Raw genomic sequence first — 19,036 nt, forward strand, 5'->3', positions numbered from 1 at the left:
CTCTTTCTCTCTCTCTCTCTCTCTCTCTCTCTCTCTCTCTCTCTCTCTCTCTCACACACACACACACACACACACACTCACCATGCTTGGGACTTGGGATTCCCCCCCCCTCCAGCCCCCATCAGCCCACACACACTCACATGCCAAGTTCAAGTTCACGCCCGCTTCTCCTGGGCCTCCATTTCCCCCCCCCCCCATATCCCTGAGTCAGTCTTCCCTGTGTCTGGCTGTCCTTCCTCTTCTGGCCTGGGGTCCCCTGGGGAAGCTGAGTCCTGTCCCTAGCAGTGTGTGAAGAGCTCACTCCTGACTCACCTCCCCATAGCTCCTTCCCGAGCTCCAGAAGCGCCTCTCACCCAGGGGCCTAGGCTGGGCTTGGCTGGCGGAGGTCTCAGCCTCTCTGGGAATTAGAGGGTCCTGCACATGCTCACCTAGGCCCCTAGCACAAGGCCCTTCTTGCTAGCAAGAAGTTATGGTTGCTGCCACCCAGCAGCCTCTATTACCAAAGCCCAGAGCTTGGAGGCCCTCACAGTGCAGGAGGGAAACTGAGGCATAGACAGGTGCAGGAGTAGATGTCCAGAATCCCCTGCTGGGGGACAGGAAGCCAGCAGGAGAGAGCTCCAGGAATCCCAGCATCCGGCCTGGTCCCCAGCATGCTATTCCCCTGGTGCTGGGTGCTGACTGCTGTGGCACCGGAAGTCGGGGGTGCCAGCTGAGTGCCAGCTGATAGGGAGATGGGGGAGGGCCCGGAGCTTGCGGTTCATGGGGTGGGGACAGAAAGGGAAAGGCTGCAGATGGCGTACTGGGCTGGGTCAGGGGTGATCCTCTGGGGCAGGGGGCCTGTGGTCTCCCTTTGTGGGGACCATCACCTGACCAGATGACAGTCACAGGAACCCAGGCCACACAGAATGAGATTCTTAGTAGCCTCCGGCCTTTATGGGTCTCCCTGAAAAATGAGGGGTGTGGGCATGGGTCCCTCCAGGCCTCAGGGCTGGGGGGGGGCTGTCTGGGAACCACCCTGTTGACAGCGGGGAGTCGAGGGCTGGCCATGCCGGCCCCAGGGACCCAGTCTGGGTGTTGGGGGAGTGTGGGAACACCCCTGTGGGAACCCTGGATGGCCATCGAACAGGACTAAAATATGATTCCTGGAGGTCAAGGTCACCAGCGCTTGGCCTGGGGCCTGGAAGGGCCTCAAAAAGCCTGCAGGGCCCTGGTGAGTGAGTGGACCCGACTACAACTCCTGGACTACAAGCAGGCTTTTCCTTCTCACCCCTACTCCCGGCTCAGGACACTCCAGCAAGGACCCCCAGGAACCAGGCCCGGCCAGGCGGGCTGTCTCCTTCCCCAGCCCAGGGGAAGATAGAACGGTATCAAGGGAGCAGAGCGCGCATAGTAGAGGCTGGAAATGGCTATGAGGACCAGAGGAATTTCCTGGTCATTTCTCAATCCCTGGGCCCTGCTCCTAACCCCGGGGCTTGGAGCCCAGAATAGATCTCTTACCCCCCCCCCCCCCCCCCGCCCCTCCATCTCCCCATCTCCTGGCCAACCTTGAGAACTGGGCTCAGGTCCTGAGCTTGGCGGATGGGGACTAGGACTCAAACCTCCACCCCACAAGACGGCCAAGACCTGAGTGTGGAGAGGGGTGGCAGGTGGCTAGAGGGGGTGCATGGGATGGGGAGGGGGAAACACAGGGGCAGGAAATGGATGCTCTGAGCAGAAAGACAGGGGTGCAGGCTGGGAAGGGGGCAGGGAGCCCAAGGGGGCCTCTGGAGACAGGGGGGAGGGAGGGCGGGGCAGAGAGGAAATGAAAAAGCCAGGGCGCGAGTGAGCCGTGGGGAGGGAGGAGGGAGGGGAGGAGAAGGAGAAGCTGACACAGACCACAGACCGAGGACTCAGACTTCTGCTCAGCACGCACCGGCCGGCCGGGAGTGAGGAGAGAAGGAGGTACGGACAGACAGACAGAGGACAGCCAGCCAGCCAGCTAGGCTGAGGAAGCAGAACTGCAGGGGAGGAGAGGAGAGAGAGAGAGAGGGCTAGAGAAAGGCAGGCAGGGGTGGATAAGAGAGCAAGACAGACAGACAGACAGACAGGCAGGCAGGCAGTAAGAGAAAGACAGACACTGGTCTCTGGGGTATTAGGAGGAAAAGACAGAGACAACTAAGGGAGGCGGATAGATACTGGGGAAGACAAAGGGGAGAAAGACAGACAGACAGATAGACAGACAACAGGCAGGCAGCCAGCCCCCCCCCAACGCCCATGAAGGACTGAGGGTTGAGAGGCAGATGTGGGCCATCATAGAGACTGAGGCCAGCGTGGGTACCTGAGTGTGCCCCCTCCCCTTTACACCCCTCCCACCAGGGTGGGGAGGCGGTGGGCAGCCATGGCTGATTCCTGCAAGAACCTCACCTACGTACGGGACTCGGTGGGCCCAGCCACCAGCACCCTGATGTTCGTGGCGGGCGTGGCAGGCAATGGGCTGGCCCTGGGCATCCTGGGAGGCCGGCGCCGTTCACACCCATCAGCCTTTGCCGTGCTGGTCACTGGGCTGGCCGTGACCGACCTGCTGGGCACCTGCTTCCTGAGCCCGGCCGTGTTCGTGGCCTATGCCCGCAACAGCTCGCTGCTGGGCCTGGCCCACGGGGGCCCTGAACTCTGCAACGCCTTCGCCTTCGCCATGACCTTCTTCGGCTTGGCCTCCACGCTCATCCTCTTCGCCATGGCGGTGGAGCGCTGCCTGGCGCTCAGCCACCCCTACCTGTACGCCCAGCTGGATGGGCCACGCTGCGCCCGCCTGGCGCTGCCCACCATCTATGCCTTCTGCCTGGTCTTCTGTACCCTGCCCCTCCTAGGCCTAGGTCAGCACCAACAGTACTGCCCGGGCAGCTGGTGCTTCATCCGTCTGCGGGCACCTGAGCCGGGTGGCTGTGCTTTTTCCCTGGCCTATGCCAGCCTGGTGGCCCTGTTGGTGAGCGCCATCTTCCTGTGCAACGGCTCTGTCACCGTCAGCCTCTGCCGCATGTACCGCCAGCAGCGGCGGTGCCAGGGCTCGCTGGTGCCCAGCGCGGGGACCCGTGAGGACGAGGTGGATCATCTCATGCTGTTGGGCCTCATGACGGGCATCATGGCAGTGTGCTCTCTGCCTCTGACGGTGAGTATCCCATCCGCAGGGAAGGAGGGCAGCCGCTGGGCTCTGCCCATGCTGGGTGGTACCCATTTCACAGATGGGGAAATGGAGTCTCAAAAGAGACTGCTTTTTTTAAATTTTTGGTGCCAGTCCTGGGGCTTCTGCTTTTTGGGTGGTTCATTGGAGATAAGAGGCTCACAGACTTTCTTGCCCAGGCTGGCTTTGAAGCATGATCCTCGGGTCTTAGCCTCCTGAGTAGCTAGGATGACAGGCGTGAGCCATCGATGCCTGGCTTCAAAAGAGACTGGTCCCCTGCCAAAGCAGTCATAACTTTCTAGAGGAATCCTTTCTGCCCCCCTTGGACTCCTCCAACCTCTTCCACACTCCCTGGCCCTTGATCAGCCAGTGTACCCCGACTCTCCATCTCCTCTATGAGCACAGATTCCACGATCTATGAGCTCCCCCCATATTCAGATGCGAGCAACTTAAGACCTCTGAATGGGCCTTTCCTCCAGCGTTTACAGGAAATGGTCCAAGGGACCTGTCCACCCCCTCCCACTGGAGCAACTTTGGTGGGTGACATCTTGATTTGTGTGGTAGGCTCTTTCTACATAGTCCAGGTTGGCCTTGAATGTTCAGTCTTTCTTCTTGCTTTCAGTCTCCCCATTGCTGGGATTACAAGTGTGCACCACAATGCCCAGCTTTGCTCATCTCACATTTATTCTGGTCTCAGTTTTCCTGCTTATGTAAAATGAAGAGGTTGAGCTGGATGGAGGGGATCCTGAGACCATTTGGGTGGGGTGCAGTTATGATGGCTCAGAGACTGGGAAAATCTATACACAGTAGTCTGCATGATGCTGTTTCAGGGCCCGGAGGGAGCGGGGAGGGGGCTGTCTCTGAAATCTCAGCCATCATCATTCAGAGAATCCTGGATCAGCTCAGCGGCAAAAAGATGGGGAGACAGATGACTCTAATCCCCTGCCATCATTTCCTGCTCTACCATCTGATAATATTTCCTGGGGTATTCCCCACCTCTGCACCCCGGGAAGAGCTGTCCCCCTTTTTCTTTAAGAGTAGATCTTATCTCAATTTCCTTTCTGAAAGGCCCCCCCTCCCTCATCCCTGCCTGGAGAGGGGAGGGGGGGGCTTAGGCTGCAGGGGGAGGGGGGGTTTCCTGGTACTTTTTGACAATCTCCTCTGTCCTCAGATCCGTGGCTTCACCCAGGCCATTGCCCCAGACAGCAGCGAGATGGGGGATCTCCTGGCCTTCCGCTTCAACGCCTTCAACCCCATCCTGGACCCCTGGGTGTTCATTCTGTTCCGCAAGGCCGTCTTCCGGCGCCTGCGCCTCTGGGTTTGCTGCCTTTGGGCTCAGCCTGCCCGCGGGGAGTTGCAGACAGCCATCCCCAGGCCCGCCTCCGAGAGGGGGGACCCTCAGGCCCCCTGGGCCCTGGAGGGGAAGGAGGGAAGCTGGGTGCCTCTGTCTGTCTGGAAGGAGAGACAGACGGCCCCTCTGCCTCCTGTGGCACCGGGGACACAGGGGACGCTGTCCAAAGCCGAGACGGCGGTGGCCTGCTCCCTCTGCTGACTGCTGGCCTGTCCTCTGGACACAGGGACCGGACAAGCAGGGACCCATTCAGCGGATGGCTGTGGAAGTCAGAGCCTTGATTCTCCCCCCCCAATTCAAGGGGTGCTCAGCTGCTCTTTCTCGGTAGCCACTGTGGGGGTGTGTGTGTGCGGGGTGACGCAGGTCCCCCGTGAAGAACACGTCTGTGAAAATAACCAATGGCTCGGCCGACTGCTCTCCATCCATCTTCCCGTGTAAATATTTAAGAAATGGACAAGAGCCCAGTGGCTTCTGTATATTCAGGTCTGTTGGGGTTGGGGCTCCCGTCCTCAGCCTCATCCGTTAAGGGGGCTCCAGCCACCCACCCCTCAGGGGACAGCCCTGCCCTCTCCCAAACACTCCCCCTCCCCCCCCACCCCCCCACCCCCGCATCTGCGCTCCCAGAGAGCTGGGGATTGTGGGAACACTTCTCCCCTACCCCTCCTTCTTCCCATCAGCTTGAGCCCCAAGGGCATGGGGGAGGAAAGGGGGGGCTGCCTCCCTTCATCAGATGTGACACTGCTGGTCTGAGGATGGCTGGAGTATGGGATGTGAGCCATGGATTGTGGGGACCAAGGAGAAAGATAGAGACCTTGGGGCGGGGAAGTGGGGTTCCTGGGGACTATCCCAGAAGGCACAGCCGGTCCTGACCTGTCCTGGATAAATAAATGCTTTCAAGCATGAACACCTGTCTGGTCCCAAAAATTCCTTCCTTCCTTCCTTCCTTCCTTCCTTCCTTCCTTCCTTCCTTCCTTCCTTCCTTCCATTTACACATTCACTTTGAGAACTGTCAACTTCTCTGAGTAACAGACCAGTCTGCTCTGCCCTGGACCCCACCGGGGGAGGGGATTTCCAGCCTTTCCCAAGCCCCTCTGGGGCAGGGAATTCGGGGTGTCTGGGAATGGGCTGACCTATTGGAAAGGAAGTGAGTTGCTGTGGCTTGGGGGAGGGGAACAGGGACCTTCCCGCCCACGGGTGAGTCCTGGTCCCTTTCCCCATCCACTCAGCTGCCTCTGATCAACCTTCCCAGGGAGACTGGGAGGCTGGGGGGTGGGGGTGGGGGGCTGGCCACCGGGCCTTGGCACACACAGCACGGGGAATAGCGGAAGTTGACTTGGGCCTGCTTCATCTGCCTCCAGTCTATAGCTGGCTGGCTGGAGCCACATCGCCTTTCCATACCTGATGTGCTTTGGGTCATAATCCAGTGATTAGCCACAGGGCTGCAGAAACTGATTAAGGGATTGGCAGCGCTGTGCCAGGACTCTTGCGGTCCCAGCTGGCAGTTGCTGGGATCCAGGCGCGGCCGTTTCGAGTATTCTCTATTTCTATTTAGCTGCTGTACCTCAGATGATGTTCAGAAAGAACATGGGTTGGAGGTAACCAGTGAGTGGGTTCAGGGGTTCTCTTGGGGGTAAGGAAACAGTTCAGAAGGGTGCCACCCTGTGCCACTTGTACACAAATGCCACGGATGTTGTACTTGGAACTGGTTAAGATGATAGCTTTGATGTCATGGGAATCGTACAACAATAATAATAAAAACATGTCAGACAGAAAATAAAATGAATGTATTTCACAACTTCCATAACAGTCATGACTGAGTAATCATATATTGCTGGAGTTTAAGAATTGAAAGTCAGCCGGGCGCTGGTGGCTCACGCCTGTAATCCTAGCTACTCAGGAGGCTGAGATCTGAGGATCGCGGTTCAAAGCCAGCCCGGGCAGGAGAGACTGTGAGACTCCTATCTCCAATAAACCACAAGAAAACCGGAAGTGGCGCTGTAGCTCAAGTGGTAGAGCGCTCGCCTTGAGCTGAAGAGCTGAGGGACAGCGCCCAGGCCCAGAGTTCAAGTCCCACTACCGACCAAAAAAAAAAAAAAAAAAGAATTGAAAGTCAGGGGCTGATAAGGTGGCTCAGTGGTAGAGCGCTTGCCTTGCATGCATGAAGCCCTGGGTTCAGTTCCCCAGCACCACATAAGCAAAAAGAAAAAAAGCCGGAAGTGGCGCTGTGGCTCAAGTGGTAGAGCGACCGACAAAAAAACACAAAAACCAAGAATTGCAAGTCAGGGGCTAGGAAGGTAGCTTAGTGGTAGAGTGCTTTGCCTAGCATGCATGAAGCCCCGGCTTCAAATCCTCAGTACTGCATACACGGAAACAGCCGGAAGTAGTGCTGTGGCTCAAGTGGTAGAGTGCTAGCCTTGAGCAACAGAAGCTCAGGGACAGTGCCCAGGCCCTGAGTTCAAGCTCCAGGACTGGGGCAGGGTGTAGGGGGGAAGAACAGAAAGTCAGCCAGACCATAATCCCAGTACTTGGGAAGCAGAGGTAAGAAGCATCATACCATGAGTTTGGGGCCAGTCTGGGCTCCAAACAAACCGACAGCTGGGCACTGTACCTCCTGTCCACCTGTAATCCTAGCTACTGAGGAGGCTGAGATCTGAAGAGCTCAGTTCCAAACTCATACAGGCAGATTAGTCCATGGGACACTTATTTCCAATTAACTAGCAAAAAGAGCCACTAGAGGTGTGGCTCAAGTGGTAGAGCATCAGATGTACGCAGAAAAACAGCTGGAGGAGGCAGAGTAAATCAACAGACAGACAGACAGATAATATATAGACCCAATAAAAAGCCTAGGGAAAGGCAAGGTGCTGGTGGCTCACACCTGTAATCCTAGCTACTCAGAAGGCTGAGATCTGAAGACTGAGGTTCAAAGCCAACCTAGGCAGGAAAAGTCCATGAGACTTTCTTTTTTTTGGGGGGGGGGTCTGGTCGTGGGGCCTGAACTCTGGGCCTGGGTGCTGTCCCTCAGCTCTTCAGCTCAAGACTAGCACTCTACCACTTGAGCCACAGCGCCACTTCCGGCTTTTTTCTTATATGGTGCTGAGGAATCGAACCCAGGGCCTCAGGCATGCAAGGCAAGCACTCTACCACTGAGCCAACTTCCCAGCCCATCCATGAGACTTTCATCTCCAATTCACCATGGAAAAGCTGGAAGTGGAGCTGTGGCTCAAGTGGTAGAGAGCTTGCCTTGAGCTGAAGAGCTGAAGGACAGCGCCCAGGCCCAGAATTCAAGCCCCATGACCAGGGGGAAAAAAAAGCACCTTGCTCAGCAGGATGGGTAGTGCACTCCTGCAATCCCAGCTACTACAGGGGAAATGGCAGAAGGAGGATCATATGTTCTTGGCCAACCCAGGCACAGGCAGGGAGATTTTTTTCTCAAAGAATACAAAGAGCTGGGGATGTAGCTTACGACAAAAGCCTGAGTGCAATCCCTAATCAGGATGAAGGGGGTAAAGAGGAGCCCAGGGGATGTTCAGGAAGGCTTCTTGGGGGAAGGGGGGCCTGCCTGGCTTCCTTCTTTGGCTTGTTCATTCTTCACCCTTCTCTTGAGAGTGCTGTGCACGCAAGGCTGCCCTGAGCTGCTGGGATAGCGGGCAGCTGTGACCGCAGCCCTGGCCCTCCCCTGCTCACCAGCCCCTCCAGCAACAGTTGGATAATCACATCAGTATGTATTTCAGTCAGTGGCTCAAACACAACATTACTAGCTGTACACAGATCTGGGAAAACGAATGCCAGACATTTGCTGTAGTCTGTTGTGGAGTCAGAGAGGGACTTTATTCGTTTGTCTTCTTAGCCCCAATCTGACCCACAGATGGGACTCAAACACACACATAAGCCAAGCATGGTGGCTTACACCTGTAATTTCCAGCTACCTGGGAGGCAAGAGAAAGAGGATCAGAAGTGGAGGCCAGTCCCAGCAAAATGTTACTGATACCCTCCCCACCCTTACCCCCAATTTAGTCAGTAATCTAGGCATGGTGGTAGGTGACTCTCACCACAGCTATGAGGTAAGGAGGGTCTCCAGCTGAGGCCAGCCCTGGGCAAAAACATAAAGATCCTATTTGAAAAGTAAACTAAAGGGCTGGGATGTAGCTCAGTGGTAAAGCGCTTACCTAGCAGGTGCCATGTCCTGAGTTCCATCCTCAGTACCAAAAAAGAAAAGACAACAAAAGAAGAGGGTCTGGGGAGGTGGTTCAGTGGTAGAGTGCTTGCCTTCCATGCATGAGGTCCTGGGTTCGATTCCTCAGCACTACATAAGCAGAAAAGGCTGGAAGTGGCTGTGGCTCAAGTGGTAGAGCGCTAGCCTTGAGTTGAAGAGCGGAGGGACAGTGCCCAGGCCCAGAGTTCAAGCCCCAGAACCAAAAAAAAAAGGAAAATAAAAGCTGGGAACTGGTGGCTCCCACCTGTCAGCTTAGCTACTTAGGAGGTTGAGATCTGAGGATCAGAGTTCAAAGCCAGCCTGGGCAGGAAAGTCCATGAGACTGTTCTTCCAATAAAATGACTGGAAAACTGGAAGTGGTGCTGTGGCTCAAGTAGTAGAGTGCTTGTCTTGAGCTGAAGAGCTGAGGGACAGCTCCCAGGCCCAGAGTTCAAGCCCCATGACTGACAAAAAGAAAAGACACAAACAAGAAAAGAAAAAAAGAAAGGAAGGAAGGAAGGAAGGAGGAAAGAAAGGAAGAGACTAAAGCAAGAAGGACTGTGGGCATGACTCGGGGATAGAGTGCCAGCCTCACAAGCACGAGGCCTTGAGCTTAAACCCCAGACAATAATACAAACACCTCAGTGGCAGAGCATGTGCCTGGCACGCAAAGCCTTTTGGGTCCAACCCTCAGCAGTGGGGGCAAAAAATGAAATGAAATAAACCTGGCCCTCTGGGCACAGCAGTTCGGGCGTTGCCTGTCCACCTGGCTCCACCTTCTGGTCATGCTGGGAATGACACCTGGCTGGTGCTGGGGGTGGGAGCTGCCCCCTAACCTCCGGGAAGTGGAGGGGGCCCTGGACCTCACCTTGGGGTCCCCTTGTCTAGTTCCCTGCACAGGACAGGCCTTTGGCTGGTCCACCAGCGCTGCCAGCCAGGTCTAGAAGCAGCTTCCACTGGGGAATTTGTGCAGCCTGCCTGCCCGGGGCCATTAAAAGCTGAGTGCTGGTGTCTTTGATTAATAAAGAATGGGAAAGGGAAGTCATGATTATTTAATGCCTGAGCCTGTCTGAGAGTAAAAGTCTTCCCACACAGAGCGCCCAAGGGGGAAAAACAAGAACAGGCGTTGGAGGCGGGTGAAAGGCCCTGAAATGCCCAGCTTCCGCCAATGTACAGCTGAGGTTTGACTCAGCGTGGCCACAGTGGGTGTGGAGTCACTTGCAAGATGGTGTGGCTCTGCCTGCTTGGACGTCCAGCTCTCTCGTGTCAACCAGCTTGACGGCTGCTGCCAGGCGGGCTCACAGCTGCCTGCTCCTGCCTGGTACCTGCAGCTCCACAGAGGCACACACCCGCTTCAGGGCTATCATCCTACCTGCCGTACCATGTTGGCAGGTACCATGCTTCATCCGGGGCTGGCACTTGTACCCACAGACAGAAGAGGTGGAGCTATTGGATGGCAACTTGTGTCCAGCCAAGACATCCATCTTCTGCCCAGTTTGTCTGTCCATGCTTGCCCGCCCCCTCTGGGTGATCCACTCTCCTGAGAAAAGCCTCAGGCTTCCTGTTACCCCCTTCTACCGCAGTGGGTCCAGAGGACTGGGAAGGAAGCCTTTCTCCTCATCCAGGTCCTCCAGCCACAGGGGTCGACCTGTGCTGTCACCCCAAGTCTCCACTGAGATCGCCCCCTGTCCCCCAGGGTCCCACCTGGCCTCATCCTGTCCTGCTCCTACTTTCCCTCCTAGACCACACACCCTTCCTGGCCTTTCAGGTCTCTGCTGCTCTGCCACCTAGCGCTCTGGAGGTCCCAGGGCCCTACTGGTGCTGCAGGGCAGAGACGCACAGGCCCGACCATCTCCATCCTCAACTACCTGGGCGGAATGGGGGAAGAGACCCACAGAGGCACAGCCAAGGGGAAAAGCCAGGTCAGGTAGTCACTGTATTTTATTGGAAAACATTGATATATTTTTTTCTTCACAGCTTGAACTGAACACAATATTGCCCGGTTTAAAAAAAGAAAAAGGAAAACACAACAACAACATAAAACAAAAAAAACCCAAAACATTCTGGTACGTCCACAGCCTCAACGCCTACCTGCCCTTTGCCCTCAGCTCCTGGCTGGGTCCCCACCATCCCCTGTCCCTCCCTTCTCCCTCCAGGCTGCTGCCAGAGGGTAGAGAAGTCTCCAAGCTGGGCAGGAAGAGCCACTTGATCGACCTGAGGGGGGGGGGGGGCGCGGATGAGAAGAACAGAAAAAGGAAACAAACCCAGACCCAAGTGCCCACGGTGACTGACGTGTCCCAGAGGCGGGGGTGCGGACCATGCTCTCCGCTGGGCGGGGGGCAGGCAGGGCAGGGGGGGCAGCGGTGGCAGAGGCAGTACGGGAGGGGCAGAGCTGGGCGGGCGGCCGCCCTGGTGGGCAGGAGGCAGGGGCTGCCCGCTCCGTGCTCTGCGTGGCGGCGACTGTGTTATTGCAGGTTTGTTCTGAGAGCGTGGTGTGGGCTGTGTCCCCTTCTCTCCCCACCCTTCAGCTGGCCTGGCGAGGTTGGGACAAAAATCGAGCTTTCCAGGAGCATAAAGGAAAAAGAAGAGGCTAACCGGCACGTCACACAGCGACTGCTCCCAGGCGGGCTGTGGTGGGCCGTGGCGGTGGGAGCAAAGCCACGTGGGATGTTAGCACCAGGTATGTGCAGGCCAGCGTCACCGCTGGAGGGACAGGGGCAAGGGCCATCTGCAGAGCGGCCTCACCCCAGAACCAGCCAGCAGGACCTGATGCTGCCCGCCCTGGCGATCCCCTCAGGTGGTAAAGGAATGCCAGCTCCCAGAGTCTTCTTGTCCCTTGACCGCCCCCCCCCCCAACTCCTGTCCTGGGCCATAGCCTGTCACTGCCACAATTCTTGATGCTCCTGGGTCCTCAGATGCCCTCCTGTGCCTGGCTCCCCCCCCTCCCCCCAGGCTGCTGGGCTCGTGCGTGGAAGCATGGAGTGGCTCATGCAATAGCAAGGCATGCTCCTCGGCCTGGGCCGGGGCCTCCGTCCCGCTCCTCAGGTCCGGGACTGGGCTGGCAGCCACCCCAGCAACCGAAAGGACGAACAAAAGCAAACAAACTGAAACAGAGGAGAGCCACCCGGGCTGGAAGAAGGGCAGAGGCTCCCCGGGGTGGGGGGGATGGGGGGACAGGAGGGAGGGGTGGTCTTGTGAATGCATCAGGCCTGGAAGATGGGAACGGAAAGGGGAGGCCAAAGGAAGCCAAGAGGGGCACGGAGGGAGGGGAAGGAGGAAGAGCAGTCATGCAGCGTGGGACAAATCTTTTGTTGCTTTATCAGATTCTCAAGTCAGTCAATTGGTGTTTGCTAGAACCGGGGTACGCGGGGAGTGTTGAAGAGCGCGCGAGACCAGGAGAATGGGCGTGGCCAGTGCCCCGGCCTCACTTCGCAGTCATCATCTGTACAAACTCTGCCGAGAGATGGGGGGGGAGGGAGGGGGGCCGGGGTGAGCAGGAGGAGCCGGCCCCGCCCTCCCAGGTCCCAGGCCCCGCCACCTCACCTTCATAATTGACCTGGCCATCTCCATCGATGTCCGCCTCCCTGATCATCTCGTCCACCTCCTCGTCGGTCAGCTTCTCCCCCAGGTTCGTCATCACGTGGCGCAGCTCTGCAGCACTGATGTAGCCATTTCCGTCCTGAGGGGTGGGGACACACCTGCGCTTAGCTCCCCCTGCTGGCAGAAGGGCTGTGGGCCAGGCTGTGCCCCCTTCACAGGGTGGGGGGACCGGCCCTCCCCACAGGGCAGGCTGGAATTGGACTGCCTACCTTGTCAAAGACGCGGAACGCCTCCCGGATCTCCTCCTCGCTGTCTGTGTCCTTCATCTTCCTGGCCATCATGGTCAGGAACTCGGGGAAGTCAATGGTCCCATTGCCTGGAAGGAGGGAAAGGGAGGTTAGAGAAAGCAGGCTCGCCCACTGCCTTAGAGGGCTCCCTGTGGTCACTTGGGGGGACAGGACCGAGGCTGCCCACCCACTCCCAGGGCCCACCGTCTGCATCCACTTCATTGATCATGTCCTGCAGCTCGGCTTCCGTAGGGTTCTGTCCCAGGGACCGCATCACTGTCCCCAGCTCCTTGGTGGTAATGGTGCCATCTCCATCCTTGTCGAAGAGGGAGAAGGCCTCCTTGAACTCTGGGGAGAGAGGGTTGAGTCAGGGTGACGAGGCCCACGTGGATCCCCGAACCTCAGTACAGGCCCCCTCCCTGCAGGAAGGAGAAACAGAGCCAGACCCAAGTCAGGCCCGAACCTCTGTGCGCAGTGCGTGGGGCAGGACCAGGCCACCTCTCCCTGGCAGAGCGTGCCCGGCTGCCTGTAGGACGGTATGGAACCAGGGAAGTGGCGGGCAGCTCTCCACAGATAACGCCCCACTTCCTGGCCCCTGGCTCTGACCACCCCCCGCCCCCGCCCCCTTCAGTGATGAAAGGGACCCCGAATGATGGACTGCATGAGAGCTGAAAATGACCTGAAGCGGGCAGTCAAGGTCAGTCAGCCAAGGTTAGCAGAGGAAGGGAAGGGGGCAGTTGTGGGGTGCCTTTGGTCAGCCTGAAGGGGAAATGTGGGCGCTGAGTCCCTTCTGATTGGCACTGCCAGTCTGGCTGTGGGTGCTGCCTGCTTCCAGGGGAGGAGCTGCTGAGCCCGTCGGGGGGGAACACGGGGGACGCGGTCATCGGCAGAGCACAGCAGAGGGCTGCTGCGTGGGGGTGAGGTGGGGGGGGAGCTCGTTGTGTCGAGTGGGAGGGCCACAGCTGGGCCATGCCAGGGCAGGAGGGAAGCACGTGGTTCCCGCCCTCCCACGGGGCTCATTTGGTACCCAAGTTCTTCCCACCCTAAGACCTTTGGGAAACAGATGCTGGCAGCCCATTGGCAGAGGGGGTGGGCGGGGTGAGGTACAGGACAGGGTGAAAATGGGGTGGTGTTTGTGAGACAAGAGGGTGGCAGGTGGTGTGGAAGGGGCACGCAGACACACACACACACACACACACACACGCGCACACACACACACGCACACACACACACTGCAGCTGTGACCCAGAGCCAAGCAGAAGCAGAAGCAAACAATCAGTCCAAGCCCCCTTGGGGATGCTAACGCTGCGCTGCTGTCTGGGGGGAGGGGGGAGTGGCTCACAAGGCCCCTAAACAAGGCAGTCAGTCATCTAGATTTCCACCTGCCCAGGGCCAAAGTTAAGGCACTGTGAATGAGTATGGCTGGGCCACTGGCTTGGGAGGAGTTCATCTGCCTCCTCTCTCCTAGCCGCCGCCTGGCCTCGGCCCACTGCAGGGGCTGGGCTTGTCCTATGGTAAAGTTGGGGTCAGGGGTGCGGGTGCACCCGTGCCTGTTCTGGGAACCATTCCCTGTCTGCATTGCGGGGCCCGCGGTTAGGAGTGACGCCAGGGCTGGCTCCACTCCCCAAGCCACCCGGGCTGCAGAGGAAAACACAGACAGGATACACCCCCCCCCCGTTGCACCCTGCTTTGTGCCACTGAGCTTTCTGGGGCCTGGGGGGGAGCACTGAGGACATGACCATGTCCTCCCAGCTCGAGGAGTGCACGTCTAGTGACAGGTGACACACCAGGTGGCACTAGAATTCCTGCAACCAGCGAGGCCAGCCTGTGGGACACAGGCAGCCGTGGGCAGGGGCTGTGCAGGGAACTGTGAGGGAAAAGCAAGTGAAAGCATGCGCAGAAGGAGCTGAGGACTGTGGCCCCACGGGAGGAGCGCACTGGCTCGGAGACGGCTCGGTCTGTAGCTGTTCGTTTCAAGGCCCCAAATGAGCCTCTGCTAAGCGAGAGACAGAGCCTGTGCAGCCTGGCCGTGGGGGGGGGGCGCGCAGAACAGGGCACCGATGGGCTCTTATGCTGGCACTAGGGACCCACATTCGTCCATCAGGAGGTGGGGACAGGGCGAGAGGGCTGGAATGGTGCACTCACCTGCGATCTGCTCCTCCGTCAGCTGGTCAGCCTGGAAAAGCAGGAAGGACAGTCAGTCAGCCACTGGGCCCCAGGCTCCCCGTCTGCCCTGCCCCCTCTGCTGAGGTCGGTTTCACACGGCACCCCTGCTGGGCGAGAGGGTTTCAGAGCTGGGTGCCAGGGTGGACCAAACCCCTGGCCTGCTTGGTGTGGGCCAAGAACGCTGCCCACGAGCCATGGGAGGGAGGAGCGCTGTTCTGGCTCCAGGGCAGTTGTGCGGCTACAGCACTGGCAGAGATGTCACTGATGGGAGCCGGAACCCTGAACCCAAATAGGCTGGGCCTGGGAAGGGCAGCAGAGAGATGCCTGGGGCCACCTTTGCCAGCTCTGTGCCACCTATCTGACGACAGGCACGGTGGACCTGTGGCAAAAAAATCCTCTTAACTTGAGGCTGTCCCAGTGCGCCCCAAACCATCCTGGCCAGGCAAGCGCTCCCCACTCCCACCCCCCAAGCACATGGGGTAGGCCAGATGCCACTCTGTTCTGTTTCTTTGGGACCAATGTGGCCAGGAGTTCTAGGCAGTGGCCGTGTGGTGAAGGATTGAACATTTGCTCCAAGGGCTGCAGTTTTTAACCCATTCCAGTGTGGCCAGCCTGGGCAGTGGGGGCAGGGCATCCCCTGCTTGGGGGAGGGGGCTGGGGAGAGGACACAGGAGCCAGTCCTCCTCCCAGTGCTGGAGCACCGGGAGCTGGGTGAGAGCTTTAAGATCCCAAGGCAAATGTCCCTTGGGGTGGTGGATGCTTTCGAGAAGGTACATGGATGTGTGTGTGCCAGCCAGTGTGGGTCCAGACCACGCCCTTCCTGGTTAGGGGGTGGGGCTCCAATTCTGCTATGGGATTCTGTAGAAGCAGAAGCAGAAGCAAACAACTGTGCAACTGTGTCACTCTACGAGAAGGTTCTAGAACTTCCATCGGAGTCCTGGTTTACAATCTACCACCTGTGTGTGTTTCATGGGAAAGAAGAACTTGAAGCCAAGCTCCAAACAGGCATTGGGGGGAGGGGGGGTGATGGTAGAGGGAAGGAAGAGAAGGGAGGTAGAGAAGGAAAAACACACATACATATTCTGGAAAAATCCAAAGTCTAAAAGGACAGGTTAGGAGGTCCAATGGACTTGTCTGAACGACTCAGGGTGCTAGGCGCCGCCACACCAACCTGGCAGCAGGGCTGATAAGCCCTGTGCCCTATCCGTCTCCCTGGGCTCCTGCAGGCAGCGAAGGGCTGAGACCTGACACCTGAGGAAGCTGCAGGGAAAGTAAGAGCCAGGGATGGGCTTCTGGTGACAGCGGCGCTGGGGGAGGGGAGGGCTGCCATTCCATCTGCTTCTCATTCCCAGTCTTCTCCACTCAGGGACTCCCCCGCCCTGCTGTCCGCACCACACTGGAAGGGGCTGGGGGCCCAGGGGGCTGGGACAGCTTGCACAATGCCCAAGGTTGGCTCTCCAGGCCCGTGTGGGGCCTGTGATTCCCAGGCCAGTGCTGGAAGATGTGAATGACACACAATCATGCTCAGCTCTGCCCAGGGGTTGCTGCAAATAGGCGTGGCTCTTCGTGGAGGCCTGTGGGACGCTGGCACTCGCTCCCATGCAGCCGTCCTCCCCCCTGCTCCATGCCCACACCTCCCTGCACAGTGTGACCACGCCACCAGCCCATCCCTGGTCACCCTGTCCCCAGGCTGCTTTCTTTTCCAGCACAGAGATTGTTGGCTTTCACCAAAAACCATCTCCAAAATCACCAATCTCTCTAGCTCCCTTAGCCAAGGGCTGCAGCTTGGGGTGGGGGAGGGAAGAGGGTATGATTTCTCAGCCTTGCCCAGCCCTCAGCCAGTGGTGCCAGAGGGTGGTGTTTGATGAGCTCAGAAACCAAGGCCAGGGCCTCACCCGGCCAAGGGGGAGCGCAGAGCCAAAGTCCAACCCCAGTTATCAGACTTGTCCTACCCATACCTTGCTGATGACAAATGGAAAGAGAAACTGGTCAGGGCCAAAGCCCAGACCCTCCTGGGGTGCTGCCAGTGCTGCGGGTAGGGGGAGCCCCTTAGTAGACTCTGCTGGGGGAAAAATGGGGTGGTGGCAAGAGGAGCCCTCAGGTCTGTGTCAGCAAGTATGAGATTTGATACACGGTGGCTGCCTGAACTCCCCAGCCTTGCCAGGGAGCCTGGAGGGGGGCTGAGGGGTGGGGTGTGGGGGTTGTGAGCGGCTGTTTTTTGCTCCCAGCCCCAGCTGTGGTAATTTGCAGAGACACCCAACAGAAGACCCTGAAAGGAACAAGAGGCTCTGAGGCCAATGAAAGGTGCCCTGGGGGACCCGCTGTGGTCAAGCTCTGCATCTCTACCCAGAAGCCACGGGCACAGGCATCCGCTGGCACCGACGCCACACTGTACACACAGCACTGTCATTTGGCACACGTGAGGAGAAGCAGAAGGTGCTCAGGGCTAGAGACCAGGAGAAACCAGCACCCTGTTTGGAAAGGCAGCTTTCTTGGCCTGAATGGGGCTGGGGGGGAGGGGGGGACGAGGGTCGGGGAGAAGAGAACCACCTCTGGGCTTGAACAAGGAGCCTCCTTCCATGCACCCCAAACTTTGATCCTCCCCCCCCCCACGCTCCCATTTCATGCAGCTTCAGTGCGCAATAGCAGCCCGAGCAACTACACCCACCTGCTCCCAATGCCCTGGTGCTGCGTCCTCCTGAGGAAAGGGGTCCTCCAGGCCCCCCACCCTCACCCCAGCCAGAACAGGCTTTGTCTGGACCTTTCTCTGGAGAGGAGCGGGGTGCTACCCATACCCGCCTCCAGACCTAGGCCCGCCTTGGCTTGTTATTCATTTCCCCCTTCATCGCCCACAGCCCTCCATCAACCTCATCTCCCACCCCCCCGCAAAGCCAAGTCCTCCCCCCTTTCCCCTCCCCCCCCAAACCCAGATTTTCACAGCCCAAAGCGTAACACCCTTCCTCGATTACCCCTCCCCCCCTCCTTCTTCCTACTTCAACAGCCTGAACCCACCCGGTAACCTCTGAGCCTTTTCCAGCTACTCCTCCAATCACCACCCCCCCCAAAGCCCACCCCCAGGAGGCGAAAGCACCAATGTCACCACCCCCAAGACCCGGGGCGGCGTCCCCACCGGCTTCCTCGGGCGCATCTCCGCACCTGCGCGCCCCCCCCCCCGCCCGCACCCCGCCCTCCTCTTCTGCAAGGGCTGGTCTTGGGGACCCTCTCCCGACGTGGGTCTCGGGAGCAGAAGTGACCCATCCCGTATCCGTGTCCTGGGCCCCGCAGGAGCCCGGCGGGACCCCCCCCACTCCCCACCCAGGTCTCCGGCCTCCCTCCTCCCGACGCCCCCGGCGCCATCGCCTGCATCGAGGACCCCCTCCCGGGTCATCTTCGGGGGAGGGGTCCGGTCACCCCCAATTCTGGGATCCAACGGCCCATTTCGGCGCTCCCTCCAGGGGTCCGCAGCCCCTCCTTATTATAAGGCTCGCACCCCACCCGGCGCCAAAGTCGCTTTGGGAGCCTCGGTACCCCCCTGGGGAGTTCGGACGCCACCGCAACCCCGAGGGGCGACTCCGAGGCCGCCGGCGGGGGCCCGGACACCCCCCCCCACTCCGTCCGCCTCGGGGTCCTGGCACGCTGCGCCCCCCAGCCTCCGCCGCGGCTCCTCGGCCCCACTCACCATGGCGAGGCCCGAGGTGTCCGGAACGCGGGGGATCGAGGTTCCTTCGGCGGCGGCGGCAGCTGCAGCAGCTCGAGCTCCGCCGCGCGTCCGCGCCTCCGCACTCACTGCCCGCCGCGCGCGCGCCGCCGCGGCCGCCGCCCGCCCCAACGGTCCCCCCTAACGGCCGCCGCGCGCGTCCCGCCCCGCCCGGCCCCGCCCCGCCCCGCCCGCGCGCCGCCGCACTGCGGCGCTCCCGGATCCCTCCGCGCCGCGCGCGGCCCCGGCGGGACCGCGGGACCCTTTCACTCCCACCCTTTTGTCCAAGGCCGGACTTTACCCCTCGCCGCGCGCGCGCGCTCCCGCCGCGGGACTACTTTCACGCGGTGGAAGGGCACTACACAGCGGTGCGTGACGCGTCCCTCTCCTCTCTGTGAGCCGCGTCGCTATTGGGCCCGTCCCAAGGCGGAAATAAGAGCGGGGCGACCATTGGTCCGGACTTCCCTGCAATGCGTCAAACTGGAATGAACCACTGTGCGGCGGTGGTGGGGAAAGTATAAATTGTGTGGCTGCATGAGGCCGCGGAGCATAATAAAGTAGAGGCGGAAGCGGGAGGCCTTTGGAAGACATCAAAATGTCTTTTTGATCTGGAAGCGGCAAGGGTCTGGCGAAAGATGCAGAAGGA

General features: G+C 59.2%; 2 protein-coding genes across 2 annotated transcripts; one reads left to right on the forward strand and one right to left on the reverse strand.

Annotated features, from left to right (window-relative positions):
- The first annotated feature begins 1,860 nt into the window (after window positions 1-1,860).
- LOC138812581 (prostacyclin receptor-like) lies at window positions 1,861-5,504 on the forward strand. The gene is made up of 2 exons (XM_070000546.1): window positions 1,861-3,145; window positions 4,329-5,504. The coding sequence occupies exons 1-2, from the start codon at window positions 2,378-2,380 to the stop codon at window positions 4,707-4,709; spliced, it is 1,149 nt and encodes a 382-aa protein (XP_069856647.1). The 5' UTR covers window positions 1,861-2,377; the 3' UTR covers window positions 4,710-5,504.
- Window positions 5,505-10,623: 5,119 nt separating this feature from the next.
- Window positions 10,624-18,515, reverse strand: LOC138812888 (calmodulin-1). Its single transcript, XM_070001133.1, has 6 exons — window positions 18,373-18,515; window positions 14,673-14,703; window positions 12,732-12,875; window positions 12,510-12,616; window positions 12,244-12,379; window positions 10,624-12,153 (listed from the first exon to the last, which is right to left on the reverse strand). The coding sequence occupies exons 1-6, from the start codon at window positions 18,373-18,375 to the stop codon at window positions 12,125-12,127; spliced, it is 450 nt and encodes a 149-aa protein (XP_069857234.1). The 5' UTR covers window positions 18,376-18,515; the 3' UTR covers window positions 10,624-12,124.
- Between the last annotated feature and the right edge of the window lie 521 nt (window positions 18,516-19,036).

Source organism: Dipodomys merriami, unplaced genomic scaffold (genome assembly GCF_024711535.1).
Source record: "Dipodomys merriami isolate MVZ:Mamm:240054 unplaced genomic scaffold, mDipMer1.0.p SCAF_57, whole genome shotgun sequence".
Taxonomy (NCBI): domain Eukaryota; kingdom Metazoa; phylum Chordata; class Mammalia; order Rodentia; family Heteromyidae; genus Dipodomys; species Dipodomys merriami.

Bases quoted from the DNA above. Each gene is read 5' to 3' on its own strand.
- LOC138812581 (XM_070000546.1), top strand. From the start codon at position 2,378: ATGGCTGATTCCTGCAAGAACCTCACCTACGTACGGGACTCGGTGGGC. The intron at 3,146-4,328 runs GTGAGTATCCCA...CTCTGTCCTCAG, and splicing joins TGTGCTCTCTGCCTCTGACG to ATCCGTGGCTTCACCCAGGC.
- LOC138812888 (XM_070001133.1), bottom strand. The intron at 12,380-12,509 runs GTAGGCAGTCCA...CCCACCCCTCAG, and splicing joins CGTTCCGCGTCTTTGACAAG to GACGGAAATGGCTACATCAG. The intron at 12,154-12,243 runs GTGAGGTGGCGG...ATCTCTCGGCAG, and splicing joins TGGCCAGGTCAATTATGAAG to AGTTTGTACAGATGATGACT.